Source organism: Thalassophryne amazonica, chromosome 20 (assembly GCF_902500255.1).
Source record: "Thalassophryne amazonica chromosome 20, fThaAma1.1, whole genome shotgun sequence".
NCBI classification, from domain to species: Eukaryota; Metazoa; Chordata; class Actinopteri; order Batrachoidiformes; family Batrachoididae; genus Thalassophryne; species Thalassophryne amazonica.
In genome coordinates, this window is record NC_047122.1 from 52,854,414 (window position 1) to 52,881,278 (window position 26,865).

The 26,865-nt window shown below is 42.1% G+C and overlaps 2 protein-coding genes across 3 annotated transcripts in view; both read left to right on the plus strand.

Annotated features, from left to right (window-relative positions):
- The window catches only part of satb1a (SATB homeobox 1a), a 33,264-nt gene extending 25,031 nt beyond the window's left edge, over positions 1-8,233 (plus strand). Inside the window, exon 11 of the mRNA XM_034160861.1 lies at positions 7,011-8,233. Coding sequence (XP_034016752.1) covers positions 7,011-7,946 — 936 coding nt within the window. The 3' untranslated portion in view covers positions 7,947-8,233. The remainder of the gene's footprint in view (positions 1-7,010) is intronic.
- A 14,148-nt stretch (positions 8,234-22,381) lies between these two features.
- Positions 22,382-26,865, plus strand: part of tbc1d5 (TBC1 domain family, member 5) — a 30,627-nt gene continuing 26,143 nt past the window's right edge. For both annotated transcript variants that reach the window (XM_034160605.1, XM_034160607.1), the window contains exon 1: positions 22,382-22,595. The gene's annotated coding sequence lies outside the window, so the exon portion shown is untranslated. The remainder of the gene's footprint in view (positions 22,596-26,865) is intronic.

The window sequence follows — 26,865 nt, forward strand, 5'->3', positions numbered from 1 at the left end:
GCACGAGGGTTCAAGCTTGTCTGATGTAATCGCACGTGATTCAAATCCATATAGTTTTTAAAAAAATAAAAAGGTCGGTTTCTTTTCTAATAGACCTCGTACATTTTACATGATATCTTAATCAAACATCATCCAATCACTCATATTTGAAAGTGAGGTGCAGACTGGCACTCACTATCACCTGACAAAGTTTGATCCAGATCTGATCCAGATTGTGGATTTTGAGAACATTTTAATTCACTATTAAAGAGCCCATTTGGTGTACATTTTGCATTATATCTCAATAAAAAGTGCTTCAATCACGCTCATTTGTGACAATGAGGTGCAAACTGGTACGTTCAGTGAGTAGACTAAGTTTGATCTGCATCTGATCCGTATTGTGGATTTAGCAGATATTTGATTTTAACATTGAAAAGCCCTTTTGATCTATATTTTGTATTATATTTTAGCTTATGCAAAGCCACTTATAACTCAAGGTAAAAATTTGTGGAACTGGAAACTAGTGTTGGCGGAGTTTGCGCTTTATGAGCGCGGTGCTCTAGTTTATATTTGTGTTTCCGCACTGCTGGCATCTATGTTGTTGTTTTAGCTGTTACACTTATTCTATTGTTTGTCTAATGTTTCTTCATATGTTATAACCTTAATCTGGGGACAGAAAATTGCTGCTGCAGTATAAAATTTATATATACAGTATTCTGAACAGTATGAGCTCGCTGTAACTGGGCAGATATGTGAAAAATATCACCACAGTTGTGCATTTTATGGTACAAGCTGTTGTGAAAGTGTAGTGACACGGACCCACAACAGGGGGCGCAAATGAACGGTCAATAGATGAGCCAAAAATTAACAATTTAATGTTGTGAAGGAGCACAACGAACATACAGACAATCTCAGAATAAGATTACAGTCAATCCACAGAGGTGACGTGTGGGCAGGCTCGAGGATAGAAGACGTCTGTCCTGAGAAGAGCCGGAACCACACGATTTCCGCCGCCACCGAACCTGGTGAATACTGGAGCCACCAAGTCCCGAATTCCCAGGTGATCACCGTCCCCGACTGTCGGATCTGGTACTGCTGGCGAGAACAAAGACAGTCAAGTGTGGGTGTGTGTACACCCAGTAACAACAACGGTGGGAATGCCACCTCCACCTCTCACTCAATATGCTGATGTATTTACAGTGATCCCTCAGAGGAAAAGAGTGCCGTCCTGCACTCACTCAGCCTCCACAGGAAGAGGGGCCGGTACTCCTGCAAACACTCACAATATACAGCTTATAAATAAACACAAATGGCTGAGGATATTACCTCCAATGAAGTACGATATCTCGGCGATGAGGTGGAGATGACGTCTGGGTTTTATGGAGTGCGATGATGAAGAATGTGTGACAGCTGTCAGGAATTAATGAGTGACAGCTGTCACTCCCGGCTGTGTCCGTGGTGGCAGCACCCTCTCGTGCCTGAAGCCCGCACTTCAGGCAGGGTGCCCTCTGGTGGTGGGCCAGCAGTACCTCCTCTTCTGGCGGCCCACACAACAGGACCCCCCCCTCAACGGGCGCCTCCTGGCGCCCGACCAGGCTTGTCCGGGTGTCAATCAATCAATCAATCAATTTTTTTATATAGCGCCAAATCACAACAAACAGTTGCCCCAAGGCGCTTTATATTGTAAGGCAAGGCCATACAATAATTATGTAAAACCCCAACGGTCAAAACGACCCCCTGTGAGCAAGCACTTGGCTACAGTGGGAAGGAAAAACTCCCTTTTAACAGGAAGAAACCTCCAGCAGAACCAGGCTCAGGGAGGGGCAGTCTTCTGCTGGGACTGGTTGGGGCTGAGGGAGAGAACCAGGAAAAAGACATGCTGTGGAGGGGAGCAGAGATCGATCACTAATGATTAAATGCAGAGTGGTGCATACAGAGCAAAAAGAGAAAGAAACAGTGCATCATGGGAACCCCCCAGCAGTCTACGTCTATAGCAGCATAACTAAGGGATGGTTCAGGGTCACCTGATCCAGCCCTAACTATAAGCTTTAGCAAAAAGGAAAGTTTTAAGCCTAATCTTAAAAGTAGAGAGGGTGTCTGTCTCCCTGATCTGAATTGGGAGCTGGTTCCACAGGAGAGGAGCCTGAAAGCTGAAGGCTCTGCCTCCCATTCTACTCTTACAAACCCTAGGAACTACAAGTAAGCCTGCAGTCTGAGAGCAAAGCGCTCTATTGGGGTGATATGGTACTACGAGGTCCCTAAGATAAGATGGGACCTGATTATTCAAAACCTTATAAGTAAGAAGAAGAATTTCAAATTCTATTCTAGAATTAACAGGAAGCCAATGAAGAGAGGCCAATATGGGTGAGATATGCTCTCTCCTTCTAGTCCCCGTCAGTACTCTAGCTGCAGCATTTTGAATTAACTGAAGGCTTTTTAGGGAACTTTTAGGACAACCTGATAATAATGAATTACAATAGTCCAGCCTAGATGAAATAAATGCATGAATTAGTTTTTCAGCATCACTCTGAGACAAGACCTTTCTGATTTTAGAGATATTGCGTAAATGCAAAAAAGCAGTCCTAAATATTTGTTTAATATGCGCTTTGAATGACATATCCTGATCAAAAATGACTCCAAGATTTCTCACAGTATTACTAGAGGTCAAGGTAATGCCATCCAGAGTAAGGATCTGGTTAGACACCATGTTTCTAAGATTTGTGGGGCCAAGTACAATAACTAAAAGCAGGAAATTAGAGGTCATCCATGTCTTTATGTCTGTAAGACAATCCTGCAGTTTAGCTAATTGGTGTGTGTCCTCTGGCTTCATGGATAGATAAAGCTGGGTATCATCTGCGTAACAATGAAAATTTAAGCAATACCGTCTAATAATACTGCCTAAGGGAAGCATGTATAAAGTGAATAAAATTGGTCCTAGCACAGAACCTTGTGGAACTCCATAATTAACTTTAGTCTGTGAAGAAGATTCCCCATTTACATGAACAAATTGTAATCTATTAGACAAATATGATTCAAACCACCGCAGCGCAGTGCCTTTAATACCTATGGCGGTAGAAATCGGCCAGGAGGGCCGGATCCAGGATGAAGCTCCTCTTCACCCAGGAGCATTCTTCAGGTCCATACCCCTCCCAGTCCACCAAATACTGGAACCCCCGGCCCATTCGACGGACGTCCAGGAGCCGGCGCACTGTCCAAGCCGGCTCCCCGTCAATGATCCGGGCAGGAGGCGGCGCCGGACCGGGAGCACAGAGGGGTGAGGTGTGGTGAGGCTTGAGTCTGGACACATGAAAAACCGGGTGGATCACTGCGGCAGGACTGAGGATTTTGAGGATCTTGAATGGTCCAATGTAACGGTCCTTCAACTTAGGGGAGTCCACTTGGAGGGGGATGTCCTTCGTGGACAGCCACACCTCCTGCCCAGGCTGGTAAGCAGGGGCCGGGGATTGCCGGCGGTCCACATGGGTCTTCGCCCTCGTCCGGGCCTTCAACAAGGCAGAACGGGCGGAGCGCCACACCCGACGGCACTTCCGCAGGTGGGCCTGGACCGAGGGCACACTGACCTCTCCCTCCACCACGGGAAACAATGGGGGCTGATACCCCAAACACACCTCAAACAGGGAGAGGCCGGTGGCAGAGGACACCTGGCTGTTATGTGCATACTCGATCCAGGCCAGATGTTCACTCCAGGTCGTCGGGTGTGCGGACGTTACGCAGCGCAGGGCTTGCTCCAATTCTTGATTGGCCCGTTCTGCCTGTCTATTGGTCTGCGGGTGATACCCAGATGAGAGGCTCACAGTGGCCCCTAGTTCCCGGCAGAAGCTCCTCCAGAAGTGTGAGGAGAACTGGGGACCACGATCAGAGACGATGTTGGTGGGTATCCCATGCAGACGGACGACGTGGTGGACCAGGAGGTCTGCTGTCTCCTGGGCTGTTGGGAGCTTCGGGAGGGCCACGAAGTGGGCCGCCTTGGAGAATCGGTCCACTATCGTGAAGATGGTGGTGTTGCCCTGGGACGGCGGGAGGCCCGTGACGAAATCCAGGCCGATATGGGACCAGGGGCGATGAGGCACAGGAAGTGGCTGGAGAAGCCCTTGGGACCTCTTGTGGTCTGCATTGCCCCTGGCACAGGTGGTGCAGGCCTGGATGTACTCCCGGACGTCGGCCTCCATAGACGCCCACCAGAAGCACTGCCGGACAACTGCCACGGTCCTTCGCACCCCTGGATGACAGGAGAGCTTGGAACCGTGACAGACGTCCAAGACTGCAGCTCTGGCCTCTGGTGAGACGTATAGACGATTCATCAGACCGGTTCCGGGGTCCGGGCTCCGTGCCAGGGCCTCCCGGACGGTCTTCTCCACGTCCCAGGTGAGGGTGGCCACGATAGTGGACTCCGGAATGATGGGCACAGGTGGATCCGACAGCACCGTTTTGACTTTGTCTTCATGTACCTGGGACAAGGCATCCAATCTCTGGTTCTTGGTCCCGGGGCGATAGGTGATCCGGAAGTCAAAACGTCCGAAGAACAGTGACCAGCGGGCTTGTCTGGGGTTCAGCCGCTTGGCGGTCCTGATATACTCCAGGTTCCGATGGTCAGTGAAAACCGTGAACGGCACAGACGCTCCCTCCAACAGGTGTCTCCACTCCTCAAGAGCCTCTTTCACCGCATGGAGTTCTCGATTGCCCATTCAGCTGGGGTCAACCTGCGAGAAAAGTAGGCACACGGGTGAAGAACCTTATCGGTCTCTCCGCTCTGGGATAGCACGGCTCCTATCCCTGAGTCAGAGGCGTCCACTTCAACCACGAACTGGCGGCTAGGGTCGGGCTGCACCAAAACTGGCGCAGTAGAGAACCGTCGTTTCAACTCCTTGAACGCGGCTTCGCACCGATCCGACCAGGTGAAGGGGACTTTTGGAGAGGTCAGGGCTGTCAGGGGGCTAACTACCTGACTGTAGCCCTTAATGAACCTCCTATAGAAATTAGCGAAGCCGAGGAACTGTTGCAGAATCCTACGGCCTGTTGTTTGGGGCCAATCTCTCACCGCCGCAACCTTGGCCGGCTCAGGGGCGACGGAGTTAGAGGAGATGATAAACCCCAGGAAGGACAAAGACGTGCGGTGAAACTCGCACTTCTCGCCCTTCACAAACAGTCGGTTCTCTAATAACCGCTGCAGGACCTGACGTACATGCTGGACATGGGTCTCAGGATCCGGAGAAAAGATGAGAATATCGTCCAGATATACGAAGACGAATCGGTGCAGGAAGTCCCGCAAGACGTCATTAACCAAGGCTTGGAACGTCGCGGGGGCGTTGGTGAGGCCGAACGGCATGACCAGGTACTCAAAGTGACCTAACGGGGTGTTAAATGCCGTCTTCTATTCGTCTCCCTTCCGGATCCGAACCAGGTGATACGCATTTCTAAGATCCAGCTTAGTAAAGATTTTGGCTCCATGCAGGGGGGTGAACACGGAATCCAACAATGGCAACGGGTATCGGTTGCGAACCGTAATCTCATTCAGCCCCCTGTAATCAATGCATGGACGGAGTCCGCCATCTTTCTTGCCCACAAAAAAGAAACCTGCCCCCATCGGGGAGGTGGAGTTCCGGATCAGCCCGGCAGCTAATGAGTCCCGGATGTAGGTCTCCATTGATTCGCGCTCAGGTCGTGAGAGGTTGTACAGCCTGCTGGACAGGAACTCAGCACCTGGAACCAAATCAATGGCACAATCGTACGGACGGTGCGGGGGAAGGGTGAGTGCCAGATCCTTGCTGAAGACGTCAGCAAGATCGTGGTACTCAACCGGCACTGCCGTCAGATTGGGAGTGACTTTGACCTCCTCCTTAGCCTGTAAACCTGGGAGGAACCGAGGATCCTAAACACACCCGATGGCAGGTTTCGCTCCACTGAACCACCACCCCAGACGGCCAATCAATCCGGGGATTGTGCTTCAACATCCATGGGAAGCCCAAAATCACGCGGGAGGTAGAAGGAGTTACAAAAAACTCAATCTCCTCCCGATGGTTTCCAGACACCACCAGAGTTACTGGTTGTGTCTTGTGTGTGATTAAAGGGAGGAAGGTGCCATCTAGTGCCCGCACCTGCAATGGCGAAGGAAGCGCCACCAGAGGGAGCCCTACCTCCCTTGCCCATCTGCTGTCTGGCAAATTCCCTTCTGACCCCGTGTCCACCAGTGCTGGGGCTTGAAGGGTTAAATCCCCGCTCAGGATTGTAACTGGGAGTTGTGTGGCAATCTGTGTGTGTCTCACGTGAATGTTTTGACCCCCCCTTAGCCCAGTCTCTGAGGGCGGTTGTTGTTGTGGCCGTTTGGGGCAGTTTTTCTGTGTGTGCTCCTTTGAGCTGCAGAGAAAACACTCCCCGCGGATCAGCCTCCTCATTTTGGCCCTGTGCGTTTCCCTAGCAACGTCAGCAGGGGGAGCTGTTGCCCCACAGAGCGCTGCGGCTGTGGAGCGTGGGGAGGGCGGCCCCTTTTCGAACCCGGAAGGGAGAGGGACGGCGCGTATCCGGCCACATCCTTCGCCTCGCTCCCGACGGCGTTCCTCCAACCGATTGTCTAACCGTATAACGATAAGCCCATCTAAATCCCGCGGTTCCTCCTTAGCTACCAGATGCTCCTTCAGGACCAATGACAGTCCATTTATGAAGGCGGCGCGGAGCGCAACGTCATTCCAGCCGAACCTCGCAGCTGCGATGCGGAAGGCGACTGCATATTCGGCTGCACACCGGCACCCCTGTCACATTGACAGCAGCATTGTTGAAGCGGTCTCTCCTCTGTTAGGGTGATCAAACACTGTTCTGAACTCCCCCACAACCCCAGTGTATGCTGATAACAACCATGAGTTCTGTTCCCAGAGCAATCCAGAAAACAATCCAGGTAACACGCGTATGGATGCAGATGAAAAACAATGGATTTACTGAAAATGTAACCGCCAACCGCTTGATGACAGTTTATTACTGTAATTACTAAAATGATCTTTCTCTTGCTTTCACATCAGTATCAACGCAATGCTGCACTGCCACAGCAACACCATCTTCAACCCCATCAACCCTTGCAGCCTGAGTCGGTACCTCACCTGTCTCCACGGCAACCATGCACTGCATCACCTGCTGAGTCTGAGGCAGGAGGCAACTGGGGGCACTTGAAAGTATGTTTTCAAGGAAGGAAGAGCAACGGTGAAAGAGAGGAGAGTACAGACAGGGGTTGTACCGACACGGTAAAGAGCAAAGTTACAGAGAGTAGCGATCAGGTGAATGATGAAGATGTGGGAGCTGTTTTTAATGAGAACACTGAAGATGACAGAGATGGTAGCATTAAGGAGAGCTTTTCTCCCAGTTGGCATGCTGTAAAAGATGAGGGGGAACATAGTTTTAGTGTTTGTGGAAAGGCAGAGAATGAGGACAGAGGTGATGATGGAGTCAAGGCTGAAGGGTTAAAAGTGTCCCATGAAGCCCTGGGAATCCTTCATAGCTTCATGAGGGATGTTGGGCTCAACCCTGATGAGGAGGCGGTTCACACCCTGTCAGCTCAGTTGGATCTGCCCAAACACGCTATCCGGAGCTTCTTCCACAGCCAGTTCCAAGGACAGCTTGAGGACCGAGGGCAGCATGAGGATAGAGGACAGCATGAAGACCACAGACAGCTTCAAGACCATGGACAGTGTCAGGACCATGGACAGTGTCAGGACCATGGACAGTGTCTGGTCCACAATCAGGGCGAAAAACACAGTCGAAACAACCAGCACGATTGTTCAGAACCATACCTGCTCCAGGACGGAAGAACTCTGAAGAAAGAAGGTCATTCCCATCCAAAGACTGAAAAAGATGACGAGGAAGAGCAAAGTAATGAAAGCTTGATGACTGTTTTGAACGAGCTGGAAGTTGGCACTCAGACTATCACCACTATGAAGGAGGAGCATGAGTATGGCATTTAACCCAGTAGAGTGACAAAATCTGGTTGAGCCATATGCTTTTCTGCTTCATTCACCACAAACACGGCCACTGCTACATACTGAGCAAGACTGACTCACAGTGTTCTAATATCGCTCTGTTCTGTACATGTGTTCTACTGACGTCTAGCTGCATCTTAGTGGAAGGACAGCTGTGTTGACAGAAGATATTATGCAGCACTTTTGCATTGTCACGTTAAACCTACTATAGCAACTTTAATTAGAGAGCTGTTCTGTAATGTGAAGATGCCAAATGAACCAGTGACAGGAAATAACTGTGACTATAAGAACAGGTAAAATCAGAACATGTAGACTGTATGTTGAGATGAATGGGGCCAAAAACAAAGGGCCTCAGATTATATGCAGTTGTGATCAGATGTTTACATACACCCATCGTTGGCACAAATGCCATTCTTTGGAGAATCCTTAGGTACTGCTGGTATAATGTTGTGTCAAGTGATTGGTTACTCAGGAAGATTAAGATGTGAAGCATTACTTGCATTGTGAGGCAGCGTCAACTTCAACATTTTGGCCGTGTGGCATGTTTCCTCATGCATGATTCAGCACATAGGTCCGTGCCTGAGTGTTGAGGACCCCAGCAGCTGGAGAAGGCCAAGGGAATACTAATAGTCCAATTTAATTAATTTGTTGTCATTGTATACTGGATACAACAAAACTGCACTTGTCCCTTGGTGCTACAAAGAAGAACAAATGTAAAGAGTAAATAAAAGTATAGAATAGAATCTCATTTGTACCTAAGTGCATACTATTTTACATTCAGTTGGTCCTACATGGTCAAAATGGATATTGCTTACAGAGTCAAGTTTACGCAGCACTGAGTGCTATTGCTGTTTTGGGATAAAAAGTATTTTTAGCACAAGGACCAAGGTTGTTGAAATGATGTGTGTGCCGACCAATTTTTCAAAGCACTTCATGATGACTGATGTGAGTGCCACTGGACAGTAGTTATTCAGACAGTAGACGAGTACTGGTTGAAGATCTTGGACTCCAGCCAGCTGGTCTGCACAAAGTATCCTTCCAGAGACACCATCAGGTCCCGCAGCTTTCCTGTGATTCACAGCCCTCAGTATGCGCCTCATTTCTTGATCCTTCACCATGAAGATGCAGCTTCTGTGGGCCAGTGGATCCAGCCTGACTGACTCTGGAGCCTTCACCTCGAAGCATGAAAAGAAGCAGGTCAGCAACTCTGCCAGAGAGGTGTCACCATCAACAGCCACAACATTGCTGGGTCTGTAGTTGGTAATGTGCTGGAGCCCTTGCCACACCTGCCTTGTGTCATTACTGTTGATTCAGTCTTCAGTCCTCCTTCTGTAGAGAGCCTACATCTATTTGCCTGGCTGCAGTAAATAGTTGTGGTAGTTCCATGTTGTTGTGTGGCACCAGCACATGCTCCAAGACTTAACTTGACTGTTAAAATTTCCTTAGATTAGCAGTGCACACATAGAATTAATGTAGTCAGTCATCCAGTGAGTGGGCCCACAATACAGCTCTGATGTTTTTAAATTATGATTGATGCAGGTGATGACCAATGAACATAAAATAAAGACAAGACAGACCTACATTAATTTAATGTTATTAAATACTGGCATATATAGTGGTGAACCTGTGGTACTAATCACAGGCTCATAGTGGCTACTGGAGGCCATTATTGCTTGTTATGTATACAGCAGATCTACTATTTGGTTGAATGTTGCCTTAGCAAGTTTCATGTTGACCAGATGTTTGTGGTAGTCATCAAAAAGCCACTGGCAGAATTCTGATTAGATATGCATCAACCGTTCCTGGCAGAATTGGTAGAGTTCAGTTAAATTTGTTGGTTTCCTGCCACAGACCTGACTTTTAAACACAAAGCAAATATTTTTGATTGGGTTGAGAGTCAGGCCTTTGGGAAGGCCATTCCAAAAGCTGAATGTTAGCCTGCTTTATTGATTCTAACACTAACTTTGATGTGTGTTTGGGGTCATTGTCTTGTTTCAACACTCAACTGTTCCAACTGATGGTCTGTAGTTTTGCTGAAGAATTCTGAGTTAATCCTCCTAATTGTATGCTTTCAGTTGGTGGCATACTTCTGACCATTTTTGCCAAATAACACAAACTTTATTTGATATAACCCAAATGTCCCTTTATAAGGTTTTTTCTTTGTGCATTTGATTAGCTGCAATTTTTAGTTGAGCTTGAAGGTGTTAATTTTGAAGCAGAAGCTCCTTTCTCTGATACCAGTCTGGCAATCCATTCCAATGAAAAAATTTGATTGACTGGAAGTTTGGGCTTTTTTCCAGGACTTGGCAAAGTGGCTACACTTCCCAAAGTACAGTTGTTTGAACTGATCATGTTGGAATGGGCAGTTGTTTAAAATGGTTCCAAGAGATGTTCTTGACTTATGTAACTCAGATCGCCAATGGAATACTTGGGCTTTCTCATTGTACTGTGTGTTTCTCAATCCAATCTTTGCTGTCAAGCAAACCTTTTTGGAGCTGTAGTCAGTCATGATCGCCAATCGGAAATGAAAAGACTTTGTTTCAGTACCGCTGATTTAATAACCTAAGTGAGTATTTGTTTTTGTCTTGTATGTATAATTATGACCATGTCTTTAGTTAGAAATCCCAAAATAAATAAAGGTTTGTGCACAATATTTTTTTTCTATTGAAGATGTATATTGTAGAATCCTTCTTTCCCAGAAAAAAAAGTTCAAAGAAACCAGTGGCAACCCAGTATCTCCATGACATTAGACCTGAGTCCCATATAGACCACGAGGCCCATCAAGCTGGTGATTATCTTCAGATACCACAGCATGACACAAACTGAGCATCTATGACTCTTCCTGGATGGAATGTCAGTCCATCTTAGGTTACTTCCCCAGGCAAGGCCCAATTACCGCCTAATTCATGTCTGAATGTATGTAAACTTCTGATCACGCTGTTATATTGCAGTTGGTTGAGCATCAGAATTTCAAGAAATGTTCATGCCAGAAATGCCTTGCAGAAAGTGGCGCTGCCAATCATATTTTCTCCGATCTCAGTGTGATTATTTTTATTTACTCTTTAGTTTTTGTTACGTCATGTACTGTGAGTTTAGATCATGAACTGTGCATCTCAGTGTTACAGACTGCTGTACGTCACACTGTATCAGGTATCTTGTTTCTGTTAAATGTGTGTTCTCCAAAAAACATTTAGTTGCTGAAAGAATTTTTTTCTGATAGGATTGTATGAGCTTTGTGAGTAAAAAAAATACCTTTGAAATGTTGATATCTGAATTCAGTAAAGAACAAAAGCAATCTGAGATTTCTGACATCTGCCAATCTGGATCCAGATCACCTCCAAAATTCAGTGAAGTCTTCCATGCCCTAATATCGATCTGGGGTGAAAATTTGGTGAGAATCCATGAAGTAGTTTTGACGTAATCCTTCAAAGCCTATATAAAGTGAAATGTTGATCCTGGATCTGGATCCGGATCACCTCCAATATTTAATGGAGTCATCCATGGCCTAATATGTATCCATGGTGAAAATGCCATCAAAATCCATGCAGTAGTTTTGACGTAGTCCTGCTAACAGACAGACAAATTAATAAATAAATAAACGCAGATGATTTTATTACGTCCTGTCGGATGTAATTAGAAAGAATCTTATCACAGGTTTCATAATTACTTGTTAAATTGGTAAAATACCAAACTGATCAACATAACTAGAGCTAAAATATCTGTACTACAAACCATTTGATTCTTCTTTTAAAATTTCTTTATGGAAAAGTTTAGCTATGGCAAAAAAAAAAAAAAAATGCTGATCACATATTTGTTTATACACGGTATGTCTATGTGTGCATTATACTGTAAACCTTTTCCTTAAAAAAAATATTGTTTACACATCTTGTGAGTTGTGGGTATAGTATTGTACGAATTTATCATCATGATAGCAAACAAAGCTGGATTCTAAAAGGTTTTCTAAAAGTCTGCTTTGACACCTGATCATTCACATTTTATGTTTCACTGAGTGTTATCTATGGGACTAAGTGCACGATGATTAATGCACGTGTCTTTGTGAGAGACTGCAGACTGGAAATATGAAGCACATACAGTATGTGTATGAAATGTTTAATTAAATGAGAGAAAAAATGCCTTTATCTCAGTTGTATGATTCCATTGCTTCAGTCTGGAGTAACTGCTATTTTCCAGAAAATAATGCAGTGATCCTTAGGGCCCTGTCCTGGGGAGAGCATTAATTGCGCATGAATTGAGTACACAAATTACTGGCATTTGTTGTCGTCCGCAACAAAAATGGCTAAAAATGACAAATGTCCCAGTATGAATTATGGATATATTAATAATGTATAGGGAATATATGATGAACAATCACGATTGTATAGCGCATGTAATGAGGAAACTGATCCGACGCATTGCGATTATCACGGCAGTATTACGGGTGTATTATGAATGCATCACGCACGTGTTTTGCGTGTGCACAGCATCTGCATTGCGGTCATAAAAGAAGCGCACTCGCTCCTTTCAGCATCACTATTCACACCAACAATACAGCCTCTGGAGCAATTGCTGGACTTGGACAAGTTGATTGTAGTAAACAAGCAGTGAACAGGGCGAGTGGTGACGTCAGCGGATCACATCAGAGCGCAGCTCGTCTGAACGATTATAACAAGAAGTTAAATCTGTTATAAACATAGGAATAAATACTGTAACAGCTGCACACAAGAAGGAAAAAACATGCGACTGTTTTATCAAGCCTTGACAATGTAAACAAGTCAAATTACCTTTTTAGACGGCTCAAAATGGTTTCTGCAGCTTGTTAGCCATTCGTGCGCGCGCACTCAAAGCAGCTTCCTCTGTGATTCAGGAGGTGATTAGAGCCGTTTTCAACAGCCAATTTGCAGAATAAAATGATTAGTCCGCCACGAAATAATTATTTTATATAAGCAGCATCCAGCACAGAGCGCGTGGCAGCCGGTAGAACAAAGAACAGCGTCCAGCTGTGAACACAGCACATCTGATTTGCATCCGCCGCAAATCAGATGCAAAGCCAGACGTAATAAAAACGCTTTATTCGTGGCCAGTCTGTATGCAGTCGCTACAACTTATTTTAGTCCGTGATGTGGACATGATGGGCACGCAAAATATCTGTTATACACACTGTCCCAGTCCGCTGCCAAGCCGCAAATCCCTGTCAGTTGCAGATATCAGCAGATGATGGCAAATATACACCACATAGATTGAGTATGTATTGTGTATGTATGGAGTATGTAAGGCGGATATCATCCGCAGCCAAACTTTTGTGCAGCTCAAAAATCCTGGTAATGGAAAAACGTGCCTCTGCAAATAATTGCAGACATGTGCGGGTGTCAGCCAACTCATACAAGCATGTTTCACGCATATTGTGGATGTTAAGAGAATATAAGCCAATTTTGTATGCAATCCATACGCAAATCCTCTTAAATGCCAGTGGGACAGTGCCCTTATATTGACACTGACTTTTATTTCAGTGCAGACAGTATGAACCAAACATATTTCATGTTTTGTGTGGTCAATGTCATTTTATTTGTTAATAGACATCCATTACTGCATTTAAGGCCTCCAACACATTACAAAAATAAAAAAAGATGGGACACTAAAGCATTTACCACAGTCAATAAACTGATGCATTGGATGAACTCAATTCAATTATGAGGAGAATTTCCATCTAATAAATATATGTTGCCCCAACTCAAATAAAGCGCACCCATGCAAGATAATTGAGTTTAATTTAGTTGGGACTACATGTATTTATTATATGAAATCCTGCCCATAATTGAATTGAGTTCATCCAATGAGACATTTGTTTGTGTGATACACTCAAAAACTGACTCATTGGATTGGATTCCATCTAATAAATATATGTAGTCCCAACTCAATTAAATTACATTACCTTGCATGGATGTGTTTTATTTGAATCATTTTTTGAGTGCACTTTGTAATGTTGCCATTCCTTCTCACAACAGTTAAGACATTTTGGTGCTGAGCATTCTGAACGATGAAGTACTTCAGGTGTTATTTTGTCCCATTCTTCCTGCAAACACATCTTACGCTGTGCAACAGCACGGGATGGAACACTCAAAAAATGGCTAATTGCTTGAAGTCAGTTCAATTATGTTCAGGATTTCCATCTAATAAATATACGAGTATATAGCCCCAGCTAGTTGGGGCTACATACGTATATTTATTAGAAGGAAATCCTGCTCATAACTGAATTGAGTTCATCCAATGCATCAGTTTGTTGAGTGAAAACAGTGCGATCTTCCCTTTCTAAAATATGTTCATGTTCACAACGTTCACATGGTAGACAGAGAAGATGGTTGGTCAAGAAGACGTGTCAAGGAGGAAATCTTTGCCAAAGTGAAAAACCTGTAAACAGGAAAGGATGGCTGAGATGGCACTTTTACACTGATTAAAAAAAACTCAAAGATTACACTGGTCATCACGATTTTTATTGCAGTGTTTTCAATCGATTTTGGGTCATTTGGAGGCGCTGCATCCGAATCTGGTTTTCATTTTTACCAATCATATCACGTTTTTGAGATATGTACACATATTGATATGTACATATATCTCAAGTATTGAAGCAAGAACTGCAGTCTCTCACATCTCTTCACTGCCATAAATGATATTACGGCTCTTGTTCACACACTCTAAAAAAGGAACTGTTATCTCAACAAGAAAAATGGATATAACAATTTGCATAGATTTTTTGTTGTTGTCGTTATTTCAACTTTCAACTGAGTTAATGACACAAGACTTCTCTAGTTAAGTTGAAATAACTTTCAAAAAAAATCTATGCAAATTGTTACATCACTTTTTCTCTTTGAGACAATGGTTCATTTTTTAGAGTTAATTTCACGAACCTGGTTTAAAAACTATGCTTTTGAAGCTGCTTTTGTGCATGGTTAGTGGTGTCAAAAATGTGAGCAGTGTTGCCACAGTTACTTTGAAAAGTTACTTGTTACAGTTACTTTATACAGTTACTTCATAAGCAGATGAATGTAACTAATAAAGTAACTAGTGATCTAACATGGTTATTTTTAAAACTGAGTATTCAGAAATGTAACTATTAGTTACTTTGCTGATTAGTTACTTTGCTGATTACTCAATCTTAAGTGTAACCAAGTTAGATTACTAGTTACCTTATTGGTTACAAGTTGTCAGCAGCTGCTAATAAAGTAACTGCATAAAGCTGCTGATGAAGTAAGTAAAAAAGTAACTTTTCAAAGTAACTGTGGCAACACTGCTCATGAGTGAATGTGCAACTTTTGCGTAGTTCATCAATACGGAACATCCAGATTGCAAAAAAAACAAACAAAACAAAAAAAAAACATGATGTGATAGAGGAAATCTATCCCCAAAATTACTGTAAATCAGTTCTCAAAGTCCATGCAAGAAAAAATTGACTTTTTTTGTTGCTGTTGTTGTTGACCAGTGTTATTTTCGCTTCTCTTCTTCTTCTGAAATCGCTAACCCCACAGAGGATAAATATTTGAGTTTCTCACTACTCCAGCTAAAATCGATGAAGCTTTTCTGTTTGACTAAACCAGTCCAGTTAACTTTGACTCAAGCTACTTGGTTACACTAGCCTTAAAAGCACTTCTTTAGGACTAAATATTTGCTTATAGCAAGACAGTTTCTGCTTACAGACAGAATTCTGGTACTTTGAGGCTCTTAAACATAAAATCTCACCTATATTTAACTGCAGATAAAAACCCAAGATTTTGCACAATATGACACCTTTAAAATCCTTATGTGATCGAATCTGAGGGGGAAGCGTAAGGACGCGAAAGTCCGAAGGGCAATGTGCCGTTTGCGCCGGACAGATAAACAGATGGTTGTTTTCGTCTTTTCATGTAATGAAACCAGCGGCGTTATGCCACCAGATAATATTTGCACTTTGAGACTACTTAGTTATGATGTGCAGCAATGTACAGAATTGGATTTAGAGAAGATCAGCAAGATTTATCACTGCAGACGTGTGGAAAGACGAAGTAATAAAAAGAAGATGAAGCTCATTTGTCAGACTACTATTTTAAGACAAGCAGAGGCCTGCTGTTAAAAAAATACATTAAAGATTAAATTAATATTTCAGGGTTGAGCTGTATTAGTGTTATTGTGTAAGTAGTGATGCTGATGATTTACTTTTGAATTGGCATCATTGTTCACAGCCAACAACGTTCTTCTGTAGTGGTTTCCAGCATTTGGTGCCAGTGGGTCTGTTTCACTGCAAACACATGATAATCAGTGCTGCTAGTGGTTTGATCTTCTTCTTTTTTTATTATTGAGTTTTATTCATCTACCCCTGTGTCTCATCTGTCTCTGCTCTGGACCGGCTGCTGCTCCTACACTCAGACGGTGCAACATTCAAAGCCCATTTGGACGGAACATCTACAGAGAATAATTAAATAAAGCGATGCTCTTTTTTTCCTTATCATCTGTTTCCATGACGATACCTTTGAGAGGCCAACAAGAGGCCATGAAAGCCTCATCATCAGTAATATTAGCTCTAATAATAATGATAATGATGCTGTTGAAATGGCATGTCTGCAATGATGATGGGAATGTTGATGATGATTATGACCGCTGTGTGTTCCCCACCCGACACACACACACAGTCTCATTAATGCTATTTAATGCCTCCACCTGCATTTTCCTTCAAGTGAATTCTTCGTTTTTTTCATGACGCGGCTCTGATTTAGTTTGTTCTTCTGTCTTCTTTTGTCTGCAAACACTTATGAAGCTGTTTGTTGAAAAGCACTCAAGAGATGAATTTGACTTCTCTGACACAAAGATCTGCTGTAATTAAGTCTCCATAAAACTGTTTTAATTAACCTTGGTGTTTCAGAGACCCATCGCAGTTCTTTGTTATTTGTGATGTGTTTGTGCCAAAGAGGTTACGGATCTCGGAATAACTTTTAACAGGATTACTCAAAAGGTTTTTGGTTCATCTCTGTGAAGCTTGTTGGAATGATCAGTCTTATGAAGAGGTCAGGTCAGATATATAGGAGCATCCGTTGTTTCTGTGAGTGACCACATCCACCAACTTTGGGTCACCACCTCGGGTGTAGATGGTAGACAACCAGTCCATCCCCAACTCTCGAAAGTGACCACCTGTCTACCTCAGTCATTTGCCTTCTGCAGTCACTGGGGTCCTCAGGTACAATGCTCCTCATCTGAAGCTCCCTATGTAACCACTCGTTTGACAAAAAGTCATTCCTGCAGTACCCAAGCATCCTCCATAGACACCGTCTACCAAAGACATCCGGTTGCCACCTGAGGTCACTGGTCAGAGTCAAAGTCTCACAATCATACAGTCGTTCTTACTGTGTATTGTGTAATGGCACCTCCTCTGATCGTAGCGACATGAAGTTTGCTGTTCCTCGGGGATCTGTTTTAGGCCCCCTGCTTTTTTCCCTTTATGTAGCACCCCTTGGGAATATACTGCAGTGCTTTGGGATTCCCTTTCATTGCTATGCTGATGACACTCAGTTGTACATGCCAATAACTGCTGGTAATCTCACTCACATAAAATCTTTGGAAGATTGCCTTGCATCAGTAAGAAGTTGGATGTCTAGTAACTTCCTACTTTTAAATTCTGATAAGACTGAAGTTATGGTTCTTGGTCCAGCGAGGTATCGGCATCAATTTGATCAGCTAGCACTTAGCTTAGGTTTGTGTGTTATACATCATACAGATAAAGTGAGGAACCTTGGAGTAATTTTTAATCCTACGTTGCCCTTTGAGCTCCACATTAGAGACATTACAAGGACTGCTTTCTTCAATTTGCGAAATATAGCGAAGATTTGTCCCATCCTGTCTATGGCTGATGCTGAGACTTTGATTCATGCATTTGTCTCTTCTAGATTGGACTACTGTAATGCTCTATTTTCTGGTTTACCGCAGTCCAGGATTAGGGGTCTTCAACTGGTTCAAAACGCTGCTGCCAGACTTTTGACACAAAGCAGAAAGTTTAACCACATTACACCTGTTTTGGCATCCCTGCACTGGCTTCCTGTTCCTGCAAGATCGGATTTTAAAGTACTGTTATTAGTTTATAAAACTATTCATGGACTTGCACCTCCCTATCTGGCTGACCTGGTAAGGCCCTATGTACCAGCTCGGGCCTTGCGTTCTCAGGGTGCATAAAAAGTCTGCCGGTCACAGAGATTTCTCCTACCGTGCCCCAGCTCTGTGGAACGATCTCCCGGCACACATTTAGCAGTCGGATACTGTGGAGACTTTTAAGTCACGTTAAAGACTCATTTGTTTTCCCTGTTTTATCATTAGTGTTATGATGTGTTTTTATTCTTGTATTCTTTTATGGTTGTCTTTCTTTTATGGTCGTCTTTTTATTGTGTTTTACATTTTTAATTGTTTTTTTATGTTGTGTGAAGCGCCTTGAGACGATTTCATCGTGAATTGGCGCTATATAAATTAATAAATTTGAAATTTGAAATTTAAGACAGGAAGCACCAAGATCCTAAAGACTTAGACCTTTGTTCTCCAGGAAAGGCATTGACATCACCATAAAACACATTCTCCCTCCCAATTCATCACATTTTGTGGCAAAACCATTGTTTTGACCAAACTTCAATAAGTAACTAGTTGCGTAGTCCCATCGCTTCATTTAGTGATGCATGGAGAAACCCGAACCATAATCCAAGTATAGATAAATGTTCACTGATGACATGTGAGTCAAACAGATGTGAGGAGCGACTGACAAGTTTTGAGCCTGACCCAAAAAAAAGTAGGGCGCAGTTCTCCATCTTTTGCATTCTGAGAAAGCAACATTTCTCAAGAATGTGTGAAGTTTTGACTCACTAGGTGCAATGTTGAGAAATGTTGGGGGAGTTTGTTGTTGTGGTGGTGTTGTCGGTTTTATTTTCAACTTTTTTGGTTTCTGAATTCTTTTTCAGGTAATTGTCACAGAACATTGGTTATCTCTGCTATGCACAATTTGTCATTGCTTTTTGGCACTTGATTTCTGACTGATAACTGGAAGACAAACAGGCATAAAATTAGAACTTCCATCCAACTTTGGTGGTGTAGGTAAATCCATAACAGAAGGGGTGGTGCCCAAGTGGTTAGTGCACTTGGTTTCAGTGTGGAAGGTTTCCGGTTCAAACTCCACCCCTGCCACATTCCTCCATGTAATGTGGAGTTGTGCCAGGAAGGGCATCTGGCGTAAAACTTGTGCCAATTCAACATGCAAATCCACCTCGGATATGCTGTGGCGACCCCACGTTCAAACAAGGGAGCTGCTGAAGGGACTTACTAGTTCCATAACAGAAAAATTAGAGTGACTGAGGCACTTTTGATTGAGTTATAATGCAAAATGTACACCAAATGGGCTTTTCAATATTAAATTCAAATGTCCACAAAATCCACAATCCAGATTAGATCCGGATCAAACTTTGTCAGGTGATAGTCAGAGCCAGTCTGCACCTCACTTTGAAATATGAGAGTGATTGGAGCACTTTTGATTAAGATATAATGTAAAATATACATCAAAAGGGGTTTTCAATGTTAAATTTAAATGGTCACAAAATCTGTAATCTGGATCAGATCTGGATTAAACTTTGTCAGTCAATAAAGGATACCATCCTACATAACGCTGTCAAATATGAAAAAAATCTGATATTTTTTGACAGAGTTATGAATTTTTGAAAATTTGTTCAATGTTAAAGATTGGGATTTTTCCAATTTTCCAAGATTTTTCCTGACTTTGACCTGTGACCTTGAAAATTGAATTAATTCTTACCTACCAAGATTTGAATCTTCAGGGAAACTGTCATAACGATATATGAAAACTTGTGAATTACAGGCTGTTCACAAACAGACAAGCAAACAAACAAACAGGGGCGACTTCGTTGGCGGAGGTAATTATGCGTTCTCATTAACCGGGATCTGAATGTAGATAATGTTTTTGTTTTTTGTTTTTTCTTTGACATAGCATAATTGGTGGGGGTGGAGGGGTGACATTTTGGTACATTTCTCAAAAACGAATATACTTGTGTTAAAACCTTGAAACACATTAATCATATCCCATAACTACTAATCAATAAGTTTAATTTCACACCGGTAAAATATACACTCGGATTAAATTGATGAAAATGATGAAGCTCTGTTCTAAGAACTGTAACTACAAACAATCAATAATGTTGCTTAACCTAATTTTTAACATCCTCAGTTCGTTAGTTTTACAAGTTATTGTACTGATGGTTGAGTTTCCAGTGAAATTTCACTCTCCATCACTTTAATTAATAAGAAAAGAAATGAAACCATTGAATCATGAGCAGAATGTAAGATTTTAGGATAAGTAAAAATTGTGAAATTGAATTACTGGATGGAACACTTACTGAACAATTCTGGAGTTCTTGCGCATTCAAGAAGCTAGACTTTTTTTTTAAGAATCAAATTCAGGCTTTTTAAAAATAAATAAATAAATAAATGAATAATGCATATTAAACTCATAATGAAAAATTTATGTGACATGTCACTAAGTAAAACAATGGTATGCATAAGTATGTGCCCCTTATAACACAACTAAAACATCACTTTTGCAGCCAGTATTCTTTAAATAAGGCAAGGGATGGATACATAAACATTTACAAGTCACTGAATATGCCAAGGACTTCATTATCAATCATTAATAAATACAAACTGTGGTACTGTATAGTAATTCTGTCTCAGAAACTGAGGGATTGTGCAAGATGGAGAATAGCGAGGGAAGCCACCAAGACACCCTGATAGATCTGAATTAGTTATAGGCTTCTTTGGCGCTGATTGGAGAAACTGTGATTGTGCCGCTATAGTCCGTTGCATCACCAGTTATAAGAGAAGGAAAATAGAAGGATTTTCATGCATGAAAACAAAGAAAATCTCACCTTAAGTCTCTCATGCGTCTTCCGGCAAACTGCAGCTGAAACGTCACGTTTTCTTCTTTTTAAGAAAATCCTTCTTTAGTGATGTAAATACTCCTGTATCCATCCATCAACTTGTCTAAAGAAAACTGGTTGCAAAACTGATGATTTGGTTGTATTATATTAAAGAGGACACATACTTATGCATGCAATTGTTTTGGCTTTGACACTTTTATTTACGCCATGTTGTAGAGATATTATTTTTTTGACTGTAAGTTTAAAAGTTGCAACTCATTTATAATATGAAGAGTAAGAATTATTTATTTATTTTTATTTGACATCACCAAAAATTAAAACGTGTTAACGTTCTCTGAGGCACTTTTCACACTACGAAATTCATTCAGCATCTTTGCTTGAAGAATGACTTTAAAGGGGAATAAATTGTTAAAAATGTTAAAAGGTAAGAAAGGACTTGTATAAACAAAGGCTGGCTGATGAACACTGCTGCATGCAGAATTTGTTAGTGCAGTGCAAATTGGTTACGTCCTCATTTTTTAAATATTTTTATTAAAACCAAACAAACAAATTGCAAGAATACACTTATATGCTTTTTTATCCACAAATGAACCCATTTATATACATTTTAATAAGAACCATATAACAATATTATACTGACACAATAAAAAAAATAAAAGTGAATACAATACAAAGTTTGTTTGTTTTGTAACAGAAATAAACCAATAAAAAAAAGGCAAAATACCCCCATCTCAGCTCCTCAAAGTCAACATAAAACCATGTTGGATATATGCACACATATACTCAATTAATGTGAAACCAGTGACAGGCACAGTCACTCATGCAAAACCTCCAAATTTGAGAAATAAGAAATAAAACATTGCCACTTATTATAAAACCTTTGTGTACATCCTCATAAAGTGTATTTAATTTTTTTGAGTTTCAGAAAACGCATCATGTCTTTAAGCCACAAGGAAATTGGGGGACATTTATCAGATTTCCAATATAACAATAAGGAACGCCGAGCAATTAAAGATGTAAAAGCAATAATGTACTTTTCAACAGGGTTGAATGCTAAAGCGGAGTCAGGAATGCCAAATATTTCCAGTGTTTTTAAAAAAGTGTATTAAAAATGATAACTAACTACAGAGTTGGTATTAAGCTTACAACACTGCCTTAGAATACAGAAAAAAGGCAAAAAAAAAATTATTTTTTTTTTTTTGGACACCCCTGGTAAGGGACTAGTCACCCCCAAACCCCCCACCCCACCTGAAACTAGATCCGCCCCTGATAAACATACAAATTTCCAGATGAAAGCACAGATAAAAACATCAAAAAATATTTTTGTTGCTGTCCTCTCTAGACACCAACGATAACTGTGAAACCGTCCAGGATTCTAACGTTATTTTGAAGAACGATGATGAACTGAGCTGCAGTACTGCAGCGGCACGCGCACCAGCTCTGCGATCACGTGACCGGTCAGCTGGTTCCTCACTACATCCGCCTGACCCGCCGCTGTTTACAAACGTCGACAGTCCGACACGAGCCCTTAAAAACAGCCAGGGAGAGACCGCTGCGGGCTTTTTTCTGTCCCTAGCCTTCGTTCGTAACATCTTTGTTAAATGGTGTTTCTCTACAAGGGTAACTTTGCAGCAGCGGTATGACGGAAGTAACCACAGGCCCGCGCGCAGGCTCGGATCCAACTTGCTAGCAGGCAAGCTAACACCTGCGTCCGTCACACTGCGGAATAAAAACAACAACAAGAGCATGTTTTTAGTGGGTTTAGCTGAGCTGCTTCAGCAGTCTTACCTTCTCAGTAGTGTCAGCATTCACATTGCACCGCAGACACACTTTGTGCTCAGTTTTGGAAAAACTGACGAGTGCTGCTGGTTCTTCTTGTGCTAACTCCTGTCATAGCTCTGCCTGGTTGCTGTCCAGTGTTGATATTGGACCACCCTGCCTCAGGTCAGTGTGGAGATTTGGACTTGTTCGCTGTGTTTGCGCATCTTAATCTTGTCAGGAGATAGTTTTGTGTGAAACTCTGCAGTCTAGGGTGAGAACTAGAACCAGGTAGGGGGTCATTGAAGGGGGCCAACATTTAAAAATGCTCCACTCATATTGAAAAGTATTATTTGTGTGATCTGTGACTGAATGTTATATGGGATGAAGCAGCAAAAATGATGATTAAGGTACGTTTCAGGTTGGACAGGGGTTAAAAGTTCAAGTTGCTCTCATTTTCATAATAAAAGTGATTCAAATTATTGTTTGAGCCACATAAAAAGCCAAGTGATTGCAATGAATGAGATGTAAATGAGTGGATACGAGTCATTCTTATTCACTTGAAAATATTCGCGCACCAAAATAGGTTCGTTTGTAACTGATGTAAAAGTTCATTTAGTGTTTTGATGATGTGCTGGAGAGCGTTTTATGCCCTGTTGTTATCCTCGGACAAACCGCTCTCATTAGGATGGGAACATTTTATCATAGGTTAAAGATGACGTCCGCAGTGTCTACGATTGTGCCGCTGTTATTTTTCCACACATTGCTTGTTGCAAGGCGCGTTCCATCGTTGTGCTTCACGCTAGACCAACACGTTTTCATCAAATGGGACACTAGACTACACATCAGATTCCTGCTCAATTGATTTTTACATCCCAGTTTATCCATGAATGTCAAGGGTGCATAGCCATGAACATGAGAACAGGGCTCAATGGAGCCAGAGGATCTTCTCAAGCGTAAAGTTTTTCCTTTTTGTCATTTTTCTGTAGGTCCTGTGCATACCTGCGTCAGCCTCCTCAGGTTTTGACATGGGTGCCACCATGCAGTGGACAAATCCTAGTCCCACTATTGTATCTTGCACAAGATATTTTTAGTTCACATTGGGCATGTTGTTTTTCACAGTGATAAAATGCATTTTTGATCAAGTTCTGATGAAGATCAATGAGTTTTAGGTCCAGGTCATTTTGATTTCTCATGCTGATTGATGATCAAAGGCATGAACTTACTTTTTTCTCCTATGCTGTCTGTGCTGACTTGTTATAGGGCTGTTTTCCCACCCGGAACTGTTGTCTTCTACTCTGTAAAATAATTGTCGGTACCTCCTAGAGTGGCCATTTCACAGAGTAGACATTCCTGATTGTCATGATTCTTATCAAGAACAGTCTTGAGTTGCTTCACTTGACATTTGATCAAACCCATCATCCTTGTCACAGACGTCACGTAGTCCCGGATTTCACTGTTCTAGTACACACCACTACCATGACAGCTATCGAAGGGCACAAGTTCTGTGAAGAAAATTCTAAAGTTTTTGAGATTAGCCATTTGTTTTTTTTAAATGCCAGAAATGGTTGAAAAAATGTTTATCACAATTCTTTTAGAACCCATGTTCAAAATGTATATTTTATTCAGCCAGTATTCCAGAATACAGATACAGATTTCAATAACCACCCATTCAAAATTATTATTTCAGATGACGTCAATAAATTAAATAGTCCCAAAATTTGAATGGCTGGAGCAAACTTGTCTTTTTGCTTTATCAGTTGCTTAAGCTTTAATTGAATTTATTATCCAAATACTTTTTTGTGAAGATGAAACATAAAACACATTTACAAGAAAACACTATGGTGTTTAAGACATTTACATTTCAATGTATTCAGTAATCAAATCAGTAATACCCAGCAAGTGCACAGTATGTGCAAAGGTTATGCAAGTTCTCAGCTTCTTGTGGTTTATGTGATTGAATGCTCCTGTGCTCAAGTATGTGATGGAGTCAAGCCATGTGGGTAAGTTTAGCTGCAGATTGACTAAATCACATTCTGCTGCTTTAACTGTAGCTGAAAGCAATGGTCCCTTTCATCCCTGCCCTACGAATTATTAACAGAAACTAAAATAGGTGCTCAAAGAATCCAACAGCTGTAACTTTTATGTTTGACACCGAATCATGCAGATTATTTCTTGGTGATTCAGTGTAACCACAGTATATGTTTTTTGTGACATTGGAGCAAGTCTTATGGACCCACATCAGTGACATTGACAGCTAACGTCGGCAACTGAAAATAAAAATTGGAATTGAAAGACAGAACCTGAACTGGGCATTGAAACATGTATTGAAAAATGTATGTACTGCAAACAGCTGCACTAACAAATAAAATACACACCTTAAAAAAAGTGCTGGAAAAATGCTTGCAAAGATTAATCCCAACAGGATTCAGTTTCCAGTTACCTGCAGCTCAGGGATCAGAACATTCTGGTTTCACACTCAAGATGCCAACCATTAACGGCATCCGCAGCAGTGCTGTTTCACAGTCAAGGTACACAAGTATGTGTCATGGGCACCAAAAAAATCAAAGTGGTTACTTTGGTGAAGTTACTCATCCATATCTAACTGCTGACTGGGGTACTTAAATAGCTAAAGTTTCAGACCTGTCAGATGTTTGCATATATATATTTATTACAAGATTGAAAATAACAAGTACAACCTTTCCAGAGAGGACTTTTTTGACTAAGATAATTGTGAAATTATACAGACTAAGATTAGTGCAGTCTACCCATATATACTATCTAGTAAAAGCAGTTGATGGTAAGTATGTACTCAGAGTATACAACTGCTGTTGTGTTTCTGCATTCTCAAATAGTGATGGACTATAAGCATTTCTGGAGAGGACAGTTTTTGACAGGTGGAGAGTTACACCCCAATATTAAAGACAATTGAGCGAAGGTACACATCCTTTTGGGGCATCACAGATAGTGATTACCTCTTTCAAACAAAAAATGTCATTCACATAACATGGATGCTTGGGTTTGAAATGCACAGTATTCCCGGAGAAGACATTTTTTAACAGACAGCACATTTTATTTTTGAATGCCTGTTTCAAATTGTTTCCCCACTGAGCAGTGATCCCTCGAGTTAGATTGTTATACAATATCAAAGGAAATTAGTCCATTTAGTGGTTACCTACTAAATAAATAATAGTTCTGACAGCCCGTCAAAATTAGACATCATGAGAATGACAGATATTTTGGTTAAAAACTGATGCATTTGGAGGTCTGTTGGTAAACAAATGGGGTTATCAAACCAAATGACCATTGCCGCTGATAGACCAATAGAAGTTATCCATGTATAGCAAACTAAACTTTGTAGGTCATTTCCACCTTGTCATTAAACCAAACTTTATCTTTAAAATCCACTTATGTACCCTGATTGTAAAACAGCCCAGCAGTGCTTCTTTACAGCCTATGTTGTTTTTTGTTTGTTTGTTTGTTTTAAGCATTTGATTTGTTTGGCTGGAATGCGCTGTGGGACGTCCTGAGGATTTGTGGGATCCTCACATTGTTGCTGGACATCATAACCAGTCTACACACAGATACTGTGAGTGCTGTGCAGAGTGGTGGCAGACATGCAGACTTTTTTGCCGACTGGTTAATTCTGATGTTTGACAGTTTGTGAGTTCTGGCTCCAGCACTGTTAAATGCTTGGATAGACTGAGTGTTCAGTACAGTTGTGGAAACCAGCACCAGTCAGGTTTACTGACCTTGACTTCCGTGGACGATACTGTGATCTTTGTGGGGTGGACATCCTGATTGCAACAATTCAGAAGCTAAGTGAGGAATAGAAAGTGTCTGAGTTTGCAACTGACCTGGATATCGGTGACTTCCTGGACTTGGCACGTCACACTGTACTTTCACCGCATACAGAAATGTGTCAGTATGCAGTGAAACCATGAGTCATGTCTCTTGGTCCTCAGCCTTTGAGATCAGGAGATGGCTGGGGAGAGGTTATGTTGTCATGAGGTCGCTGGACAGAGGTGCTATAATGCTGATACGTTTGCAGAAGAACAAAGATCCAAGTCTTTATGGTCCAGGTGTGTCCTGTCTTATTGTGTGGTTGTGAGACTTGGACTCTAATCACCAACTTAAGGTGACAGTTAGACATCTTTGGTACTAGGTGTCTTCATAGTATCTTGGGTACTTCTTCACTGATTTTG